Here is an 18724-nt window from a genome sequence, read left to right as displayed (position 1 = left end):
GACCTGTGCTGGCTGGAGAAGAAATCCCATTTTGTGGTGGCGGAACTGGGCTGGCTAGAATACAGCTGTTTCTGGTCTTGCAGCACTGAGACGCTCTAGTGACATGACAAACTTTTCTCAGGGCAGGCACAAGGGCTCTGGTTCTCTATGTGCTCCAAGAAACACGAGTCGTGTCCGCAGATGGCCTCCAGGATTAGGGCTGCAGAAAGGAACATAAATCGTAGTATAAAAACATTTTTGGTCTCTGCAGCACATTGCAAACAGGAGTACATGGCTTTCAAGCTAATCGTTCCAAAACACATCTTTAAATGAATTAGAGCTGCCATCTTATCAACATAATGAAGCAAGGGCCTAGCAGCTCTCTGAGTCTGAGAGACAGGAAAGTCTGAGGATTCATACCAGCCTTGTCTCTGGTACTGGACAAGTCACTGAAGGCTTCGCTGTGGGAAATATCTCGTGCCTATTGGAGTACACTCAGTTCTCTTTGGTTTTATTTGGGAGCTCAGGGCATTAATCTCCCCGCAGGACAGCAGATTTTTAGCCTTTGCATTTGTTATAGATGACAGTATTCACCTGCCTATCTCCAAAGAGAGGTGGCACTGGTGTCACTGCTAGAGGATGCTGTCAGTGTGCTAGGTGCTGCATGAAAGGGAGAAGGGAACTTAAAACCAGCTGTGCAGAGAGCTAATATGTAAAAGTTGTCTTTTGGTCTCCAGCTGTCCTTGGTGACCCAGGCACTCCTACTCTACAGAGGCATCAGGCTTCAAGGGGAACGATGAAGCAGAGTCCTGTGGAGATGCTGTTGTGGGGTGGGTTATATGTTTTGGCAAAAAAGATGAGGGATGGGAAGAGGAGGCACCACATTTGACTAGGTATTGTGGGTGCATCTTAATAAGTGCACCAGAACAGAGGGTGGAAGTAGCTTGGAGAGGAACAGAGAGATTATGCAGAGGAGGCCATGCAGCGGGGCTTGTCGGCGAGAGCACTCCAGGGGCTGGACTGTTTGTGTGGGCTTTCGATGCCTGAGATAGTTCCCTGGTTTTCCGCTTCCTCTGTTGACCTGGAAAGTGTCTCTTGGGCTTTCTGTGCCTCAGTTTCCTACAGTAGAGCACCACTTCTCCGGGTGTTGTATGCTGGCAAGTGTAACTGATGTGAGCTGCTCACCCTCTGTGCCTGGGGCGCTCCTTGACCCAGACTTCAGCTTGACGTGGGCGTTTTTCAGGCGGTGCTTGTGAAGGGTCCTGCTCCTGTTATTAATCAGCGAATGCAGCAGTTTTTCCTAAGGAGTGAGAGAGCCTGCCTGTATTTTGATGTAATTCTGGCACGTTATTACCAGTATTTTATTTCTACTTCTTCCCTATCAGGTTAGACCTGTGGTTAGCATCAGGTAGCCGTGACAGTGAGCCGGGCGTTAAACCAATGAAGTGTTTTAGCTAGAACATAAAAATTGCTTTGGTCTGTTGCCTTGTCCTGCTTAATGAGCAGGCCTGGAGCTGGGCTGCAACCCAAGCCCTGGTTGCTCTGCGCATGGAGAGCTGCCCTCCTCTGCTCAGCACAGCCAGAGGTGGCCGCAGGCCTCTGCGGGCTTTTCCTGAAGGTGAAGAGGTTGGTTTTCCTGGCAGCTCACAACTTTGATTCATTAGAGTGTCTCACCGTGGCAGAGCTGGTGCCATAAGCTGTTCTCGGGTTCAAGTCTGGGAGCGCTGGGAAAGATCCTTCATGTCCGTGGAGGTTCTGCGCTCTCAGAAGTTTTCTACTGACCCTTTTGCCCGGTGTTTTGCCCTCCCGCTTGTCCTGGGCGCCTGTGCGGGAGACAGAACAAACAGAGCAAGCCCTGGCCCTGCCCTGAGCAGAAGGCGGTCTAGCAAACGCTCAGAAGAGGGTGGTTAATTAGTCGTATTTCAGCACATTTCATTTTAAAGGCTTTGATCGTGGCATGGAATTGCGGATCTGTCGCCAAGTTTGGGCTTCAAACGAATAAATAAATGATAAACGATCATTTGGCAATATTGAACTTGCTGCACTCTCCTTGCATGTTTATGTGGTTTCCCCTCTCCCATCTGTTCCCTTCCTCTGGCTCTTCCGTGCTGGTTTTCTAGCCCCCCTCGCTGGGTTGGTGGCAGTTCCCAGCCTTGCTGGACGGGAAGTGTTGGCTCCAGCTGGTGGCGCGAGGGCTGCCGTCTTGGTCGATGCAATGAGAATTGAATAACAGCCTCTAAATATAAAAATAGGGGGTTTGCAGCTTAATCCCAAGAGATCAGGCTGGGGCTGTCCCAGGCCCTTTTTCTGCGTGTGTCGGGGAAGAGGCACCGAGGATGAGCGTCCTTGTACGCTCGGAACACCTCTGTGCAGAAGTGGAGCAGGAGAATAGGGAACAGCTAAAAGCAGAGAGAGAGGAACAGAGAGACAAAACAGTGAAAGAAGAAATGCTGCTGGGGTGCGACAACAGGTTTTGGAAAAGGCATTAAAAATTCAGTGATGAGAGAATGAACTGGACAGTTTTCTCTGTCTTTCTGCGCTCTCGTTTTCCCCACCTGTTTTCTCTTCCAGTTCATTTGCCTGTCTCACACTGGGTTTGCCTTTAGCGCTGTTGGTTTGTGGCTGCATTAGTTCTTGTTTTGGGTGAGTCACTGATCAACTGACAGAGATGTTTCTGAATATGTTAGCTATTTGGAGAAATGTTTGTCATTCATTTGATCCAGAGTCTGCTACTTGAGGAGGGATTTATGCAGATATGCACCATATTAAAAATGTCTTGGAAGGTATTTACTTCCATCAGTACCGTAAGCACCTGTAAGAAATGCTCTGACTTCAGTCACCCTCACTGCATGTTGTTTCTGCCTGTTTACTGGGTGATGTCTACGTATTCGGAGACATTGCAAGGTGGCATAAGGAGCACATATGGTTGAAATATTCATGGCTGCATTTAAGGCCCTTTTCCTGCGGATGCTTCTGCAAGCAAAGTCTCACTTTCAAATATGACTGGGAATAGTGACTAAAAAGCACCACCAATAATAAATAAAAGGCACCAGTATAAATTTGGATTAATGTATTTTGTTGAAGCTGATGTTTGTGAGTGCTTCTCTGCAGTCTCTGCCGATCTCTGTAGTGGGCAGGCAGGTCAGCGCTGAGTTTGTGGTGAGGCAATCTGTTATTCTTCATGCCTAGGAGGAGGAGAGTGCCTTTGGGTCTTTTGTTTTATTTTGCTCTTTGCCTGTCTCATGCTCCACATCAGCCCATTCTCAGATTGCTGCATTCTTCACTCACAAGAGAAGAATTTGCATTTTTCTAGGCACTTGGCTTCAGTAATGGCCATGTGGCGTTCTACTTTTCAGCAGTTCCTTAAAGAGCTCCCTTGTGGTTGATGAATGCAGAAACTTTGTCATAAACTAAAACAGCCTTCCCTCCCCTTAATCTCTACTGTTGCTTACTCAGTCTGAGACGTGGGTTTTGATGACACAGTTCCAAAGTGCTGAGTAAGCAGATGTGAAATTGCAATTGCTCTGAAGATGCCTCCTTTTCTTGCAGACTACTTGTCTTCTCCTGTTCTGTGTGCACATACAGATTTTGGGCACGGTGCCACATACTGCCTTAATTTCAGCGCAGATTAACGGAAGCCTGTGGTTCCCTCCCCTTGTTGTGTCTCAATTCAGATGTAAATACAACCCCGATGCTCAGCACATGCTAACTCAGACTTAAGGTGGGGAGGGAGGAGACTGGTGCAGAAGGCCTGCTTCTGCACAGAGGTAGGTCATTTAAAAACGTGTTTTGGCCCCCCAGCAGGGTCAGTCTGGATCTGTGGAATTAGAGATGAAATTTTTGCTGGAGCTGCTGGTGAACTGTGATGTGGACAGTGGGATGTTCAGCTTGCTTCCTCAGTTCTTTTGCCTGCTGAAATGCAGGCAAACATGTAACAGCTAAGTAGTGTATCAGTGGTGAACAGTCCTTTGGAAGTCTGAGGGGAATCTCCTGTGGCCTCTGCCCTGCATATTCTGTCCGGTATTTTGTCTCTGAAGCTGATTAATATTTGCTTTTCTCTCTCCCCTTCTCTTTGTTTCCAGACTAATGATGCTGCAGGAAATACATGGAACTGGCTTTACTTCATCCCTCTCATCATCATTGGCTCTTTCTTCATGCTCAACTTGGTGCTGGGCGTCTTATCAGGGTAAGGCACTAATGACTTGTTTGTTTCCACCTGGATAGAAGAAGGGAAGATGTGTTAGTTTTGGTACTGTGGAGAGGATGTAGGTGCAAAACAGAAAACGGGGTGGTACATCACACTGTACACTGTCCCCCTTCACACATTTCCTACCCTTTCCTTTCCTTGCTATGGGGTATTTCTATAAGATTATAGAGCCTCAGGACACTGGATAAACTGGTGAAAAATCATTAATTGGGATGATTCTGAATCCGGACCCAATAGTTACGTGAACACCATGTAATTATAGTGACTTGGGGCTGTGCTTACTGCTGCCCTGTCTTGAAATCCATCAGGAACTCACTGGTGTCAATGTAACAGCTTGAATGCTGGAGTTGGTCATCAGAGTTTTCATGATGCATTTGGTCTAACTGCACAGCATGGGGAAGCGTGAAGAAAATGTGAAGCTCAAAAGGCAATTAAAAGATCTGTTTTTTGTTTTTTTGTTTTTGAAAACCCCTAGCAGTTTAAGCCGATGTCTGGATTTTGGAGACACACTGGTCTCCTGATGCTCAAATCCCTGGTGTCAGCCGAGGATTCAGTATTCCTTGCGCATGAGTTTTGTGTTTGGGCCATTGTAGAGACCAAGCTGCCAAGTTTGAAGCCTAGCTGGAATGTCCCCAGCATTTGTAGAAATTTGATTTGGATTTAACCACCTGAGTCATCTTAATGGTTTGCAAGCTCTTAGATTTTGACATCTCATTTCACACCCAATTTCTTCCTAGCCCATCCAGGTGTACGTATAAAGGTCTAGATTCACTTCTGGCTCTTGGCAGCTGGGGAAGAGAGAAAAGAGTTAATGCTGCTGAGTGGCAAAAGCCCTTTAGTGTTTCACCCTTTGCTCTTTAAGTTATCTTTAAGTTAAGTAAGAAAAATGTTTTCCAAACAACAGATTCATGCCCAGTTTTATTATTTTGTTGAGGCCTTTCATCCTCAAAGCACATGTGGGGGGAGGAGCAGGGAGGCAGCAGTGCAGCTGTGAGCAGTGGGAGATGGGCTGATACAGAGGAGGGTCGGGGAGCAGGCCATGCGATGCACTTTGCTGGTCCTTCAGTCCAGGCGTAATGGTCATGATCAATAATGTTGAATCAAAGCCATTCGTCAGACAACTTGTCACAGCAGAGGCTTTGCAACGAACGGCTTTGCAATGAACAGCTTTGCGGCCATACTTATCCGACATATCATCTAACCAAAGCCAGGTGGTTCGTTGCATAGTTCATCCACCTCGTTCCAGTGTGGTCAGCCCATGTTAGCTGGAATGATACTTGTGAATTAAAACAAACCTCAGAAGCCTGTAGGCTCCCGTTCCTTTGTGCTGGGTTCAAGGGTGTTCAGTGACCAAAAGATGGAGACCTCAGTCTGGCTCTCCTGAAAGCCTCTTGTTGCTTGGGGCAAGATACGAATAAAATAGAAGTGCGTATATCCTATAAAAAAATGCAGCTCTGTGCATTAAGTTTCCCTTTGTTAATGGTAAGGATAATTACATCTTCTCCACAGAGGGAAGCTTTTAAATTCCATTTTGCATAGTGGTTTGATGTCCTTGGCAGGAATAATTCCTGAGGAGAGAAGAAAATAAACATCATAGCACAGATGTTGACCACATTGTTCAGCAGGCTCCTGATAGGCTTGCAGGCATTGTGGAGTTGAAGGAACGTGGGTATGTCTGAAATGGTCCTGTGATGGAAAGACACCAGCCCTGAACCTCTGAACACAGAGATTGTTGCCATTACGTTCTTAGCCAAAAGCCCCAGCACAGCACTTCGGAAAAAATGCATTTCTGCTGGAGGTTATAAGCACAATTCTTTGCGCTTGTCTCTGTGCGTGGAAGTTTTGATCATAAAAGAGAACCACAGAGAAGAGGTCAATGGCAAACACACACTGACTACCATATGGTAGAATTTCACCCAAGGACTTAATGCAATCCACCTTACAGTGACAGCGTTAGCTAGCTGCTTCTCCAATGGAGATCCTCAAATATATCCCACCTTCCTGCTTCTATAAAACAAAGTTGATTTAGGATTAGGGGTTCTACAAAGACCCCATGAACAGAGTTAACTCAGCAATCACTCACCTGCTTCTTATTTTCATGATCCGAGCAACTCACAGCCTTTAATATTATCCTCGCTGTGTCCTGGGGGTGATATAGTGCTCTGCCCTCTTTCCCATTCCCACCTTACAGGGAAGGAACGGTGGGGTAGAAAGAGGAGATATAACCCCTATAAGAAAACACTTGCAAAGCAGAAATTAGATCACTGGTTTCCTAGGCTTGTGCACTGTCTTCATTATTGTCCTCCTTCATAAAAGCCCTGTTGGTCAAGCTGTGTTTTATTTTCCAGTACTTTACCATATACATCACGGACATTAGGGGTTAAGCTTCAGCATGCCACCAACCACACCATAGAAAACCACAGCAAAGGCTTTTACCTGTGTATTTTTCATTGCTGTTAGTTTTGAACTATTTCCCTCTCCCATATTTGTGTTCCCTGGCTGGCAATAGGGAAGGTATAGATTTCTGAAACAGGTAAAGGGGACACTATCACAGATTATGGCAATGCAAATAATCTGAAATGATAACAAAGGTATTGAGCTTCCTACTGACACTAGATTATACCCTTCCGTGGTTATTTTTGAACTCATGTCAACAGTGTGCAGATACCTAATAAAGGTGGGCTTAGCTCCAGGGCTTATCTGTTTGAACAGTGTAGATAGATTGAACTAATTAGGTTCCCGAGTCTCATCTGCTAGCAAAATATGGCAGCATTTGCATTGCAAATGTTACAGAAGAGGAGATACCTACTTTAAAATAAAGAGCAAACAGCCTTTCCCCTTCCCTGTTTTTCTTTGGAATTGTAATAAAAGCAGAGATGGGAAACTGGCAAGGAGATGCGTAAATCTTTGAGTGTTGGTAAAATCTTGGTATAAAAATAACCCGAAATCTTGGGTCACAGTTGATAATACAATATCCTCTGAGTGTGTGGCTAAAGATGTAATTAAAAGCATGTTGGCTCCGTAATTCAGATTAAACGAGACTCTGCCTGCTGTACAGTGTGTCTTCCTCATGCATGCTGATCAGAGCACTGCCAGTGCTCTTGTAATCAGTTAATGTTTAAATACCCTCCTGGAACGGCTTTCTCTGCCTTCTGTTCCCTTCCCTTCTCGGATGCAAGCACCGTGGGCCGGGTTGTCAGCTGTGCTCAGCTCTCATTGTAGCGCTGGTACGAACATTCAGATTTCCCCAATAGTCTTAGGCCATGGGGTGTGGAGTTCTTGGGAACGTCTTTTTTTCTGATGGTGCAATTAGGGATGTTGAGTTCTCCTTTACCAAAGATGTGGGCTGAAGCAGATACTCTGCCATACCTGCTCCCCTCCACGCTAAGGGCAGGTGTCTGGTAAAAATGGTAGCAGTTTCGCCCTTGCAAGGTTGTACGTCACAAGCAGACACGGACGATGCTGTTCTCAAACTCTGAGTATGGTAAGGTGTTTTTCTTGAACTGTGCACATGGTTCTGCTGTTTCCAGCGAAGAGAGGAACCCTCCCCCCCACCAACTACAAATGCAAAATTTCTGACCATCATACAGTCATTTCTAACCTTTTGTACTGCCTTCTTCCTGGCAGGCTGCAGCCCTCTGCCATCCTGCCCTGGCAGCTGTTGCCACCAGGAGACTGCCACCCATCTCTGTCAACGCTCTGCCTTTTAGCTTCCCAGGGTCCCTCCCTTAGCAGTGATCTTAGTGCTACTGTTCTCATCCTGCTGTTCCCCTGCTGTCCCTCAGCCCCCTCTCAGCCTGCCTAGCATCTTTCTTCTGTGGGCTGATGAGTTTATGGAGTTCTCTACTGAGTTGTTGAACTGGATATTAATTTTGCCTGGTAATGGGCTTGATGGTTCTGTACAATGCATTTGGTACTGTTTTGATGCTTTGGATTACATGATACAAAGAGGATAAATGTTATCATGGGATGCTCTGAGGAAGGTGATTTAACTTATTTCAAGGCTAAGTGCCTTTTGGCACTGTTTCACCCAGCGGTGGGGAGCGGTGAGGGTGGTGAGACAGCAGCAGGCCTGGCTGGAGAAGGCAGCGTGCTGTGGACGATACATTTGAGTACTGAGAGTCTATATCCCTCGAGTGTGAAAAATGCCGCTTGTCATGTCCTCAAATATTTATAGTGAAGCCTGAGGCATTTCCAGACCAGCTAATAAAGAGCAATGATTTTCCCTGAAGTTTACTCATCTGGCTGCAATAACAAAGTGCAGAGAGGCACAAGGGTGGCCAGCTTGCATCTTCCCTGTTTAGGATTGCTAACATTGTCCAGATCTGCTCTGTCCTGAGATGTGCAAGACCAGTATCTTATTGTGGGAGAGCACCTGGTGTAAGAGCTGTAGGGGGACATTGTGCTACAATGAATCTAGCATCTTCACGACAGCAGGAGCCTGGCCAAGGGATAGAGTGATGGACAGTGCTCACACCTTGCAGACAAACAAGAGGCTCCTTTGTTTAAAGAGGGTTGTGCCCATGAAGCAGAACCGCAGCATCCCTGCTGGAATCATGTTGGCACCAAAGCACTGGCTTTGGGTGATTTCAGGCAATTTTCAGGATGGTTTCTTGGAGACCTACTGCAGTTTTCATGGTTCATGCTAAAAGGCACCTTAAGTCTCCACTTCTGTACCTTGTTTTGGGTACAGCCTGGGATAGTGTTCTCTGAAGAGTCCCATTAAACACTCTTCCTGTCTTGTGCTGCAGTCTCCCTAGGGGATTCTGTTTCCGTTTCTGACTGCTGTGTCTTGGATCACTGAGACTTCTGTGCTCTTAGAGCCGCTCACTGGGAAGAAGAACACAACCCTATTCAGACCTCATTGAACTGGCTGTCTCAGTGATTTGCTCTGCTGAGTTTCATGACATGTTTTCCCATCCTGAGGATTTTTGCCGGATTGAGATCATAAAACTTCAGCCCTCAAGACGTGCAGAGGCTGGAGAATAATCAGGATGATTAATTTGTCATAATGGCAAAGCATTCTTCTGTCCTCCTTCTTCCTCATTAGAGACAATCATTCATTTTCCCTCCAGATTTGTTCCAAGTTCACTGTTACCTGCTGTGGTCTCACTTTGGCTGCTGCTAATTATTTGCAGCAGAAGAGCCGCATCATGAAAAGATATGAGATTCTGTTCTCTTTATTTTTAGTCTTTCCCCAGCTTGTACTCAGAAAAGAGGGGAAAGAGGGTAAAATAAGTATTTTCTGTCCCTCTGTTCCTTTCTCACCACCCTGTTCAACAAAGCTTTTGCTGCAAATCTGGGAGAAAGCATATATGCTTCTTACAAAAGTAGTCATAGAACAAAGACTTTCCATGTGAGCTTCCTCTCACCAAGTTAAATGTCCTACAAAGTGCGGACCCTTTGCTCTTTCTGTGTTTTGAGCTAGTATAGGAGAGATGGACTACCTTTCCCCTGCAGATTCTCAGAAAGGCAGAGAAGTTAGAGCCTGTAGTATAGGAATGCCACATGGGAGACCTAACTAACCATCTGGGGATGCTGCTGCTTTTCTGGGGTGGAGGCCTGATGGACAAAGCCAGAAGTTCACCCAGAACTTGCAGTGGGTTGATAGTGGCAATTGATATTATGGGATAAATGAAGCCTTTTTTTGTCCCCATCACTGCCTCCTTCAGCTCAGGTTGGCCCAGCTGTGGCACTTGTGGCATATCAGATCAGGTGGAATTAAAGTGAAACCAGTGCAAGTTGAATGTAAAAAAAAAAAAAAAAAAGGAAGATGCATTGAAAGCTTCACTTTTGCACTGTTCCTCTTCTCTCTTTCTAGAAATGCATGATGTACTCCATGTCTGCCTTGCATTTGAAGCATCCTTCTGCTATGCTCAAGTGATGAAAGTGGCTGTGAAGCCTGGCTTGATGCTGAGAGATCAATCTCACAGTGGTACTTTCATCCCTTATCAGCTGGTTGAGGAGAGCGATTTTTCCCCCCTCTTTAGAGCAATGAGGAAGAAGCAGAAGCACCTCTAGCTGTGCAGGATTGATTGAGCCAATCCTTATTCCTAAGTGTTGGCTATTAGGACGAGTTGAGCAGCTCAGCCAGCTGGGTCTGTCCTCCAAGAGGCTCCATCTCTGGGTCCAGTCCCACTGTGATCCTGGCCAGCTGTAGCTGAAGGCCAGATGGAAATGGATAACTCCGGGCATATTAGGGATTTTATGCAGCTGATGGGACAACTTGGGGCAGATGAGGAGCACAAAGCTTTGTCATCCTCAGCACTAGAAAATCTCAGTCCTCCTCTGGGCTTCCTTGTTGTTTAATAGCAATGTTTAAAACTCAGCTCTCAGCAAACCGTCTTTATGGGCATCTCTATCTGGGAGAGAAAGGCACCATCTTAGAGGTATCAAGTCTTACCAGCATGAAGAAATTCTTACTGATGTTTTTTCAGGTGATTCACTTGCTTAGTTGCACCTTGTTCCAGCACTTTCCTGAGTGATCTCTCTGCACCCATGGAATGAGATTTCTTCCACCTCCCTCGAATTGTCATCATCTTCTTGTGCTGGATGGGCTTTATAATCGGTACATTTTGCCTATGCTCAGTACTGAGTTGGGCTCAATTTTTGGAGATATTTAAAACCAGTGGTACTTGACAACACTCTGCTGTTCACATTTACAGATCAAGAGGTCAGAGACACCAAATTATTTTTAGTTTGGCTGCAAGTTTCTCTGGACTTCAGGTTTTTGCCTGTGAATGAGGATAACCATAATTTGGTTCATCTTGAAGTGTTTTCCGGATCTACCATGGAGAAGATATCTGATGCTATTGTAAAAGAAATAATAATAAAAAAACTGTGCTCTTTAATCCTTGCTCATTTTTTCTCATTTTGTTTACAGCCCTTCTGGGTGCAAGGTGCCAGCTATGGACACACCTGAGCCATGTGGTTTTGGGTTTGCAGCTCTCCAGCCCTTGACCAGGATACCTCTTGAGCAGGCAGCCAGACATTGCCCTGTCTTATCTTGCTCTTTTGAGGTTCTGCAGGCTCCCCTGTAATTCTTGGTGTGTCGTCATCCCTAGATCTCTCCTGGTCTTGCTGCCTCCTGCATCTCTCTGTAATGATGTATTGACTCTGGATATTTACCCCTGGATTTATTGTTTTTCATATTTTTCTTTCCTGGGCCAAATTTTATTCTTCTCTCCACTTCTATTTCTAACTTAGTAACGTGCATCCAGGTTAGTGCACTGAATAACGCTCTCTCTTGTCTCCCCCCTGCCCCTCCGCTTGCTCCCTGTGCACTGCCCTGAATAAGCCAGCCCTGCTGCGCCTGCCTTTGTTCCTCTCCTGCAGCAGCTTCTGCGAGTGACACCAAAGCCTGGCTGCTTTGAGGTGGCCGGGCCACAGCTGGCCTGCAGGGCTGCGGGAAGGTCCTCGCAGCAGGATTTCTGTTCTCTTGCAGCTGCATGCCTGACATCCTCTTTCAGGCTCTCAGGGGAGTGCTGTGTCGGGGGGCTGAGGTGGGTCTTTGCTAAATTATTCAGTCTCTGAGAGGTTTCAAAGGGTTGCTCATGCTGTTTAGCACAGCCAAAGCTTTGTGTCCTTCGTTGTATAAACAGTTACGGTCATAAAGGTGTTGGGCTTTTTTGGTTGCATTTGGTAGAGATTTCCCCTTATAAAGGATTTACTGTGCTTCAGGAAGACAAAATACAGAGATATGAACCTGCAGAATAAATTCGTTCCCTGGAGGAAGAATCTGCTTTTCTATAAATTCTGGGATGCTAATGGGGTTAGCGAGTGAAGTGTAACAATATTAACAAGATCAGATCCCTGGTGAAACAAGCAGCGAGGGGCTTTGAAGGATTTTGGCCAGGGATGGTACTGCTGCAGGAAGGATGCTTTGGCAGCTGGGGCATGGCCTGGGCAGTCTGACAGGTATGGCATAGAAACGACCAGCTGATACCTGCTTTAGGAGAAGCAATGGATTGTATCAGATGAGGCTGCATGTAGAAGGCAGCACACTCAGTCACATAGGTACTGCAGGACCTGCAGGATGGCAGGAGCATGAGGAGCATTTGCTGTGCAGTGATCTACTCTGCCACACTGTTGTGTGTTGGGCTTAACCTAAGCAATGGGGATTTGGCTGGGTTTGGACAAGGTGACAAACCCCAGGCCGTCATAACTTTTTGCATCAGAAGCAAAGAGGCCTGAGTGTGAAGGGAAAAAAATGAGTGGAGGCTCTTTCTCTATTTCTATCCCACAGTTTAATTAACCAAAATGAATGGTGGGAAATGGACTTCCACTGTTAAAATGCAGCTAGGTGTTTCTGCCTGCATGTGGATGCTCTCGGGCTGCGGGAAGGCTTGGAAGTGTAGCTGTTCCTTGCACTGGGAAGTCACCTAAGAGATTCTGGAGGAGTTTGTAAGTGATATACAGCCCCCAGCAAGTGGTTGCGGCCTGTCAAGACTACAAGAGACCTGACTTTACTGAAAAGTGCGGTTAGGATCACAGCCATCCTGTCTTATGTACAAATCTCTGGGGTCCTGCAACTGCATGTTCTTGTTGGTGGGGTCCTGTCATAACCTCCCAGGGAAACTCCTAGTTCAGTCTCGCTCTTGTTGAAGGCTTAATTGTGAGGAACATGCAAAAATTGGGTGGAAAATTGGCACCAAATCTCTTCTGAGGTTCCTTGCTTGCTGGTTGTAAAAACAGTGGACTAAAACTGAGGCAAATTTTTAACACCTCACCCCTCCTCATCCAGGCAGCCCCCATAACAACCTTTGCTCTCCTCCTGGTCTTTAGTTGTTTCCACCAAGCAGCACAACTCAATGTGTGACTTTGTACCACTGCCTCTCTTCTGGCACTTCCTTTCCGCAGTGGTGCTCCTCTGCTGGTGGGAGACTCGCTCTCCAGGCAGCCCGGGAAGGTGCCGTAGTCCACCCTGTGCCACCAGCCTGCCTCTCTCTGCTCTCGAGTGATATAGGCTGTTTAACAGGAGGCTGTCAAGTACCAAGCCTCTTCTTGGGCACTGCTTTACATTCACGCGACAAAGCTTACAGATTTAGCCTCCTCTCAGGCAATTTATTCCTCCACCTGGAGAGTTCCTTTTGGCCCGTGACTAGCCCAGGCAGTCACACATCTGCTTGCCTTGCTAGTTCCTTTTCTATCAGCTCACTCTCTTAAATTCATCTGGCTCCTCTTGGTTCTCGAGGGTTGCACTTTTCCAGGCAGGACTGCATCCCTAAATGCCACGTGCCGTCCAGGCTCCACTTCAGTCTTTCCTTTGAAGCACTTGGTCTGGAGGTGAAGCCTATTTTAAAACTGATTTTTTTTTTTTTTTTTTGGTTTTAGGCATAAGTCTAAAAGTCCTTTTCAACTCCTGGGAGTCTTTGGTGAAGTCCTTCTGAGATTTGTGCTTCTTTTTGCTTGTTCTGAACAGTACTTTATATTCAGTAGATGAAGGCTGTTCTCTCATTCGAAGAGCTTGGTTTTGATGAGATTGTGTAGCTTATGTTGTTCTGAATGAGGAACTAATTACCTGCGTTATTATCATGAATTGCTAATCATCATCACTATTAGTGGTAGCAATGACAGTAATGCTATACCATCTCCTTCTACCACTTAGCTCTGAGTGGGAAGCATTTTTGTCCAGTTTTTAAGGAGGAAACCTAAACTTAAGAGGTTGAATGATATGATGAAGTCTCAGAGCAGCCTGGTTGTAGCTGAGCTTGAGAGTGCTCTATGGAACCCAAGACCAGGAGGCACGTTACATGATGCTCCTATCTTAGTGCTTTGCTCCCATCTAGGAAAGTTAATCAGAAACCCAGGAGAGGAAGAGCATTTATTTTTCTTTTTGGTTGCTGTGACACTATTTTTAATTTAAGACTAGGATGGATAAAGTACATGTAAGGATTTCATTGGATAATAATCTTTTATTGACCCTGGTGGTTACTCATGAGTTGGCCTTGCCTCTTTCCTGCCTGGTAGGCTCCTGAATTTCCCTGAAGTGGCTATTCCAGTATATATTTACACCATGATTTATTTTAATCTTCCACCCACCAAGGTGACAAGCAACAATCATGCATTTTCTTGGTGACTTTAAGCACAGATCACTCTCGAGAAGAAAAATGTGACACATTTAGCTTGACTGGTATGGCATATGTTTTCCATGATGAATGTCCTTACTTTGATTTCTGTTTGTGCCTGCTGTCTCTATAGGATCAGTTATTCATGATTGTCATGTTGTAGCTAAAATGCATTGTAGGTAGAGCTCAGCTTCCCCTATAGCAGTGCTTCCTGTGCTGTGCTGTGCACAAGACTACAAACCTTCACAGTTTTCTTCATCCTAATATGTCTCCTTACAGTACTGAAAAAGGAATATTTTGGGGGCTTTGAGGGCACATGGTGGTTGATGAGAGACAAAGACAAGAATGGGTGAAAGTTTTTCAATATTCCTCATTCCAGAATTGGCCGAAGTGTGGAGGACCTGCTGTGAAGAAAGTCCTGGAGGTAGAAGTGGGGAGGAGGCCACATACTTCCTGCTCAGGTTTCCCTTCTGGTGATGTGGGAGATTTTTAGAAGTCAGTGGCATAAATAGCAATTATGCCGAATAAAACAGGAAAGTTATTTCATGCTACCAATGACTTCTTTGGGGATTTTGGTGCTCTCATTTAGAACTGGCTGAAAATCTTCAACCAAAATAGTTTTAGATGAAATGTGGTGTTTTAGTGGATTTTTTTTCCCTTTTCTTTGAAAATGTTCTGAAACTTTTTTGAAAACCCCTCAAACTGAAATTCTGGGAGTTTTCCAGTTGCTTCAAATAGGGAATGTTTTGATTTTCAAATGGTGATGAATGTAGTGGAAGAGGGAGAAGCATGTTTTTATTAGAATATTTCATAAAGAAAAACGGTCTTTTGACAAGTTCCAGCTTCGCCAAATCTCTGGAGATAGTAGGAGAAAGAGAGCGTAATGTATTCCTTCACCAGGAAGACCTTACATTAAAACCCTCTGGTCTTCAACCTAGGCTATTTTGCTAGAGCTCTCTAGCAGTCAGAAGATACTCAGTGAGAAGAGATCTGAGGTACTGTCTTCTCCTGGAAGTTACTTTCACAGCTTCTACAGCAGTGCCAAATGTGAGAACAAGAGGCCAAGACTGAAGCTGTTGGGGACGGTGATGACTCTTTGCTTGGCACTGGAACAGAGCTGTCCCTCCCTGCAGCTGCTTCTGGTGGGTGCAGGTAGCTCTAACCTTAGTAATGTTCTGCACTGGTGCCTTGCAAAAAGAGTGCCCGACTGTTCAGGAACTACTGAATGTTCGTAACACAAACTGTTAGCACAGTTTCTACCTCATTTTATTACATGCTTAGAGATGAGATTAAAGACATAAGTCTTTGTTAGCTTCCACTTTCCTTAGGCCAGGTAGGATCTGGGAGAGGATGGAAGGTTTGCGAACAAAGCTCTCCCTTGAATGCTCTTGAGGGCCAAGGGAGGCAGTGCCATGGCTCATCTGCTGTTCTTTCTGCACTGTGCAGTCCTTCATAAAACTCCCCATTGGGTGTTGCCTCCTGCTCCCATCTGGCACAGTCCATGGCTGGGAAATTTGCCGTGAAACAACCCTATAATGCAGGAAGTGTGGCCTCCCTGTCCCCCCCATTTCTGGCAGTTTAAATGCATGTTGTCACCAAGTGCTGTCTGATCTCATTCCTCCTCCTCCAGAGAGAAATCAAAACCGAGAGGAGGTCTGTGGCCCCGACTAGCAGGCGCTGAACCAGAAATGAGAACATTAGAAAGGAAGAGGGGAGAAAATCAGCATTGCAACTGACTGACACGTGCGGGCTCCTGAAGCACAAGGCAGACACGTGCCGAATGCCAAGGAGAGGCTGTCCATTCAGAGCGAGGTTTTGGCTTCCTCTCTTTCCAGGATGGGGATCATAGGCTGTGCTGTCAGGTGGGGGACAGAGAGGGGAGTCAGGAGACTGGCAGCATGGTGCCAAAACCGAGATAGCAGCTCAGCTGATGGCAGTTATCATATCAGTGGCTGATATCAGTGTGCATCTCCATGCTGAGCCAACTTCTCCCTGCAATCCCTGCTCCATGGGTCAGACAGTCCTGCCAAACTAAGCAAAAGCATCAGGTTTGAAGGGTAAAAGATAGGCTGTGAATATAAAGCTGCCTCTGGACTTGCAGCTCCTTTCCCCTGTTATTCCTCCTTCTTCCCATCTCCTACTCCTTGCTGGCTTTAATGGAGGAGCATGTGGGTAATGGATGATTAGGTGGGATTATGGAAGGGCGCAGCAGTTAAATGAAGGTTTACAAGGAAGGACCCAGCAAAGTGAATGTGTCAAATGGGAGGGTGAGTGAGCCAATGGTATATGTGAGAGACAAAAGCCTGGTCCCACTTTTAACCAAATGTGTTAATTATGGGAGTCACTCCTGCTCTAACTCCTGTTCAGTGTGCCCTCAAAGTGTGGGTTTGCAGAGGCTGGTCCTGAGCTCTTAAATGGTGGATGGGCACATACCTCTTTAGAGGTTGCTTCAGGTGGAGTATCAGAGCTTCCTAGCGGTGACATGAATCAGTTTGGGGAACAGCCTCAGTGTGCGGTGTCTGGGGTCCGGGGCCGTGCTGTCATCACAGCGTCATTTCAAACTATGTTGTAGGATGTACACAGACAATATTCTTGCAAAGGCTGGTAAAGGGATTAGATGGTTGGATGATTTTTTTTTTCCTGTGATCTGGTTACTTTCTGACTCTTCTGTACAGTCCTGTTCTAAGGATTTGTGTCCATATTCTTGCTTTCCATGTCATTTTAGCAAATAGCAAGATCATTGTTTTTAACCTCAACTCATAGCACCTGGGATGTTTCACCATCACACCAAAGTACCTTTCCTCACCTGTAGCTCGTTTGACTTGTTTGTCAAAGTCAGCTTGAGCCTGGGAAAACTCCAAGAAAGGCTAGCAGGAAAAAGCAGATCTCTTCCAAAGCTGGAAGGCTGGTGGTGCCTCTGTGACACAGTGTTGTTGTGCTTCTACAGGAAGCTCTGCTGTGGGGTAGTGGTTTGAGCGATGCTGAGAGGTATGGGGGACAACCTGTAGTGTTAGAGAGAATTTGTATTGTAGGACTGGATGGGAGCACCTGGTTGTGCATCAGGATCTCATGGTACTCAGTGTTGTATGGCCACAGAACAAAAGAAGTGTGTGTACACGTGGCAGTCTGCAATTCTCTTTCAAGAGGAGAGATACAGAGAAACAGATGGGGTAGAATAAAAGAAACAGCTTGTTGGACAATGATACGTAGTGTGCTATGTAATGGTTTCCACTTGCTGCTGGCGTTATCAGCTTCAGAGCTTCAGAAATATAATCTGAAGGATGAAAGAGGAGCTGCCTGTTTTCCCTGACCTTTTGTGACATGTGCTTTCTCGTTTTTCTCTCTCCATAGTGAATTTGCCAAAGAACGAGAGAGGGTAGAAAATCGCCGAGCTTTCCTGAAACTCCGTAGACAACAGCAAATTGAACGAGAACTGAATGGATATTTGGAGTGGATCTTCAAAGCAGGTAAGGAGAGAGATCAGATGTTGTTTCAGGGAGTTCTGTGGTATGGACAGTCTAGTGTTGATAGAGAACTATGGGCCCCAGAATGAGTCCTTGGTGTTGCTGGCCATCAAGTTAACCTAAGAGTAGACGGGGATCAGCCAGCACTTGTTATTTTTGTTGGGTTCTTTTCTGAGTAGTCATGCTAAAGTTATTACAGAAGGTCTCTGGTTAAGCAGAAATGAAGGAGCTGGGTCAACTTTCTTTATTGCTGGGATCAAAGTAATTGTCTTAATACAAAAAGTGATAGACTGTTCCCCACAGTCTTCACGGTGGGGAAACCGTTCCTTTATATGAGTCATTTATATTTTATTTACTTTACACAGCTATTTTATAAGCCTCTCTTAGTACTGTTGGTAAATTACACTGGAGTATCATTCTTATGAGCTACAGAGATCACTGTCATGAAACTTGCCTTGGCAGATATTAACATTGCTTTGTAATTATTATAACTGAATATTGCAGTTTATTGCAAACCATAATCAACTTTAACAAACACCCAAATGCACTTATTTAACAAAAATAGCCTGTTTTTCTTTTGCTTTTTAACTGACGACAAAGATTATTGATAACCTTTCTGGATTATAGGGTAGCCGGTCTATACTGGCATAACCAAAGTGCAAGTCATTAACATCAAGAAAACTTCTGTTGCCGGTTTGCTTCCTTGCTTGCTTTTCTGCAAAACTAAAATGCCTGAGTAGCATGCGAATGCCTTTGAAATAATTGTGGTGAGAAAAAGAAGGGGTGGTTTCAGAAACAGATTTTCAGCTGCCTGCCTAGGGAGGTCAGCCTCATCCTTGCCCTTTACAAATGGAGAAACTGAGGTCCAACGGTATATAGTGACTTGCCTGAAGTCAGCCAACAGACTAGTGGCAGAGCCGTGACTCTGTGTTGCTCCTAAACTGTGGGCTGGTGTGATACTAAAAAGGCCTTTCATCATTCCTGGTTTTGAAATCCGTATTGATGCT

The 18724-nt window shown here is 45.6% G+C and overlaps 1 protein-coding gene across 1 annotated transcript in view; it reads left to right on the top strand.

Annotated features, from left to right (window-relative positions):
• Positions 1 to 18724, top strand: part of CACNA1B (calcium voltage-gated channel subunit alpha1 B) — a 317072-nt gene that overhangs the window by 143381 nt on the left and 154967 nt on the right. The window contains exons 7-8 of the mRNA XM_067308827.1: positions 4062 to 4165; positions 17605 to 17720. Of these exons, the coding sequence (XP_067164928.1) occupies positions 4062 to 4165; positions 17605 to 17720 (220 nt within the window). The remainder of the gene's footprint in view (positions 1 to 4061; positions 4166 to 17604; positions 17721 to 18724) is intronic.

Source organism: Apteryx mantelli, chromosome 21, assembly GCF_036417845.1.
Source record: "Apteryx mantelli isolate bAptMan1 chromosome 21, bAptMan1.hap1, whole genome shotgun sequence".
Taxonomy (NCBI): domain Eukaryota; kingdom Metazoa; phylum Chordata; class Aves; order Apterygiformes; family Apterygidae; genus Apteryx; species Apteryx mantelli.
This window is presented reverse-complemented; position numbering and strand designations above follow the sequence as displayed.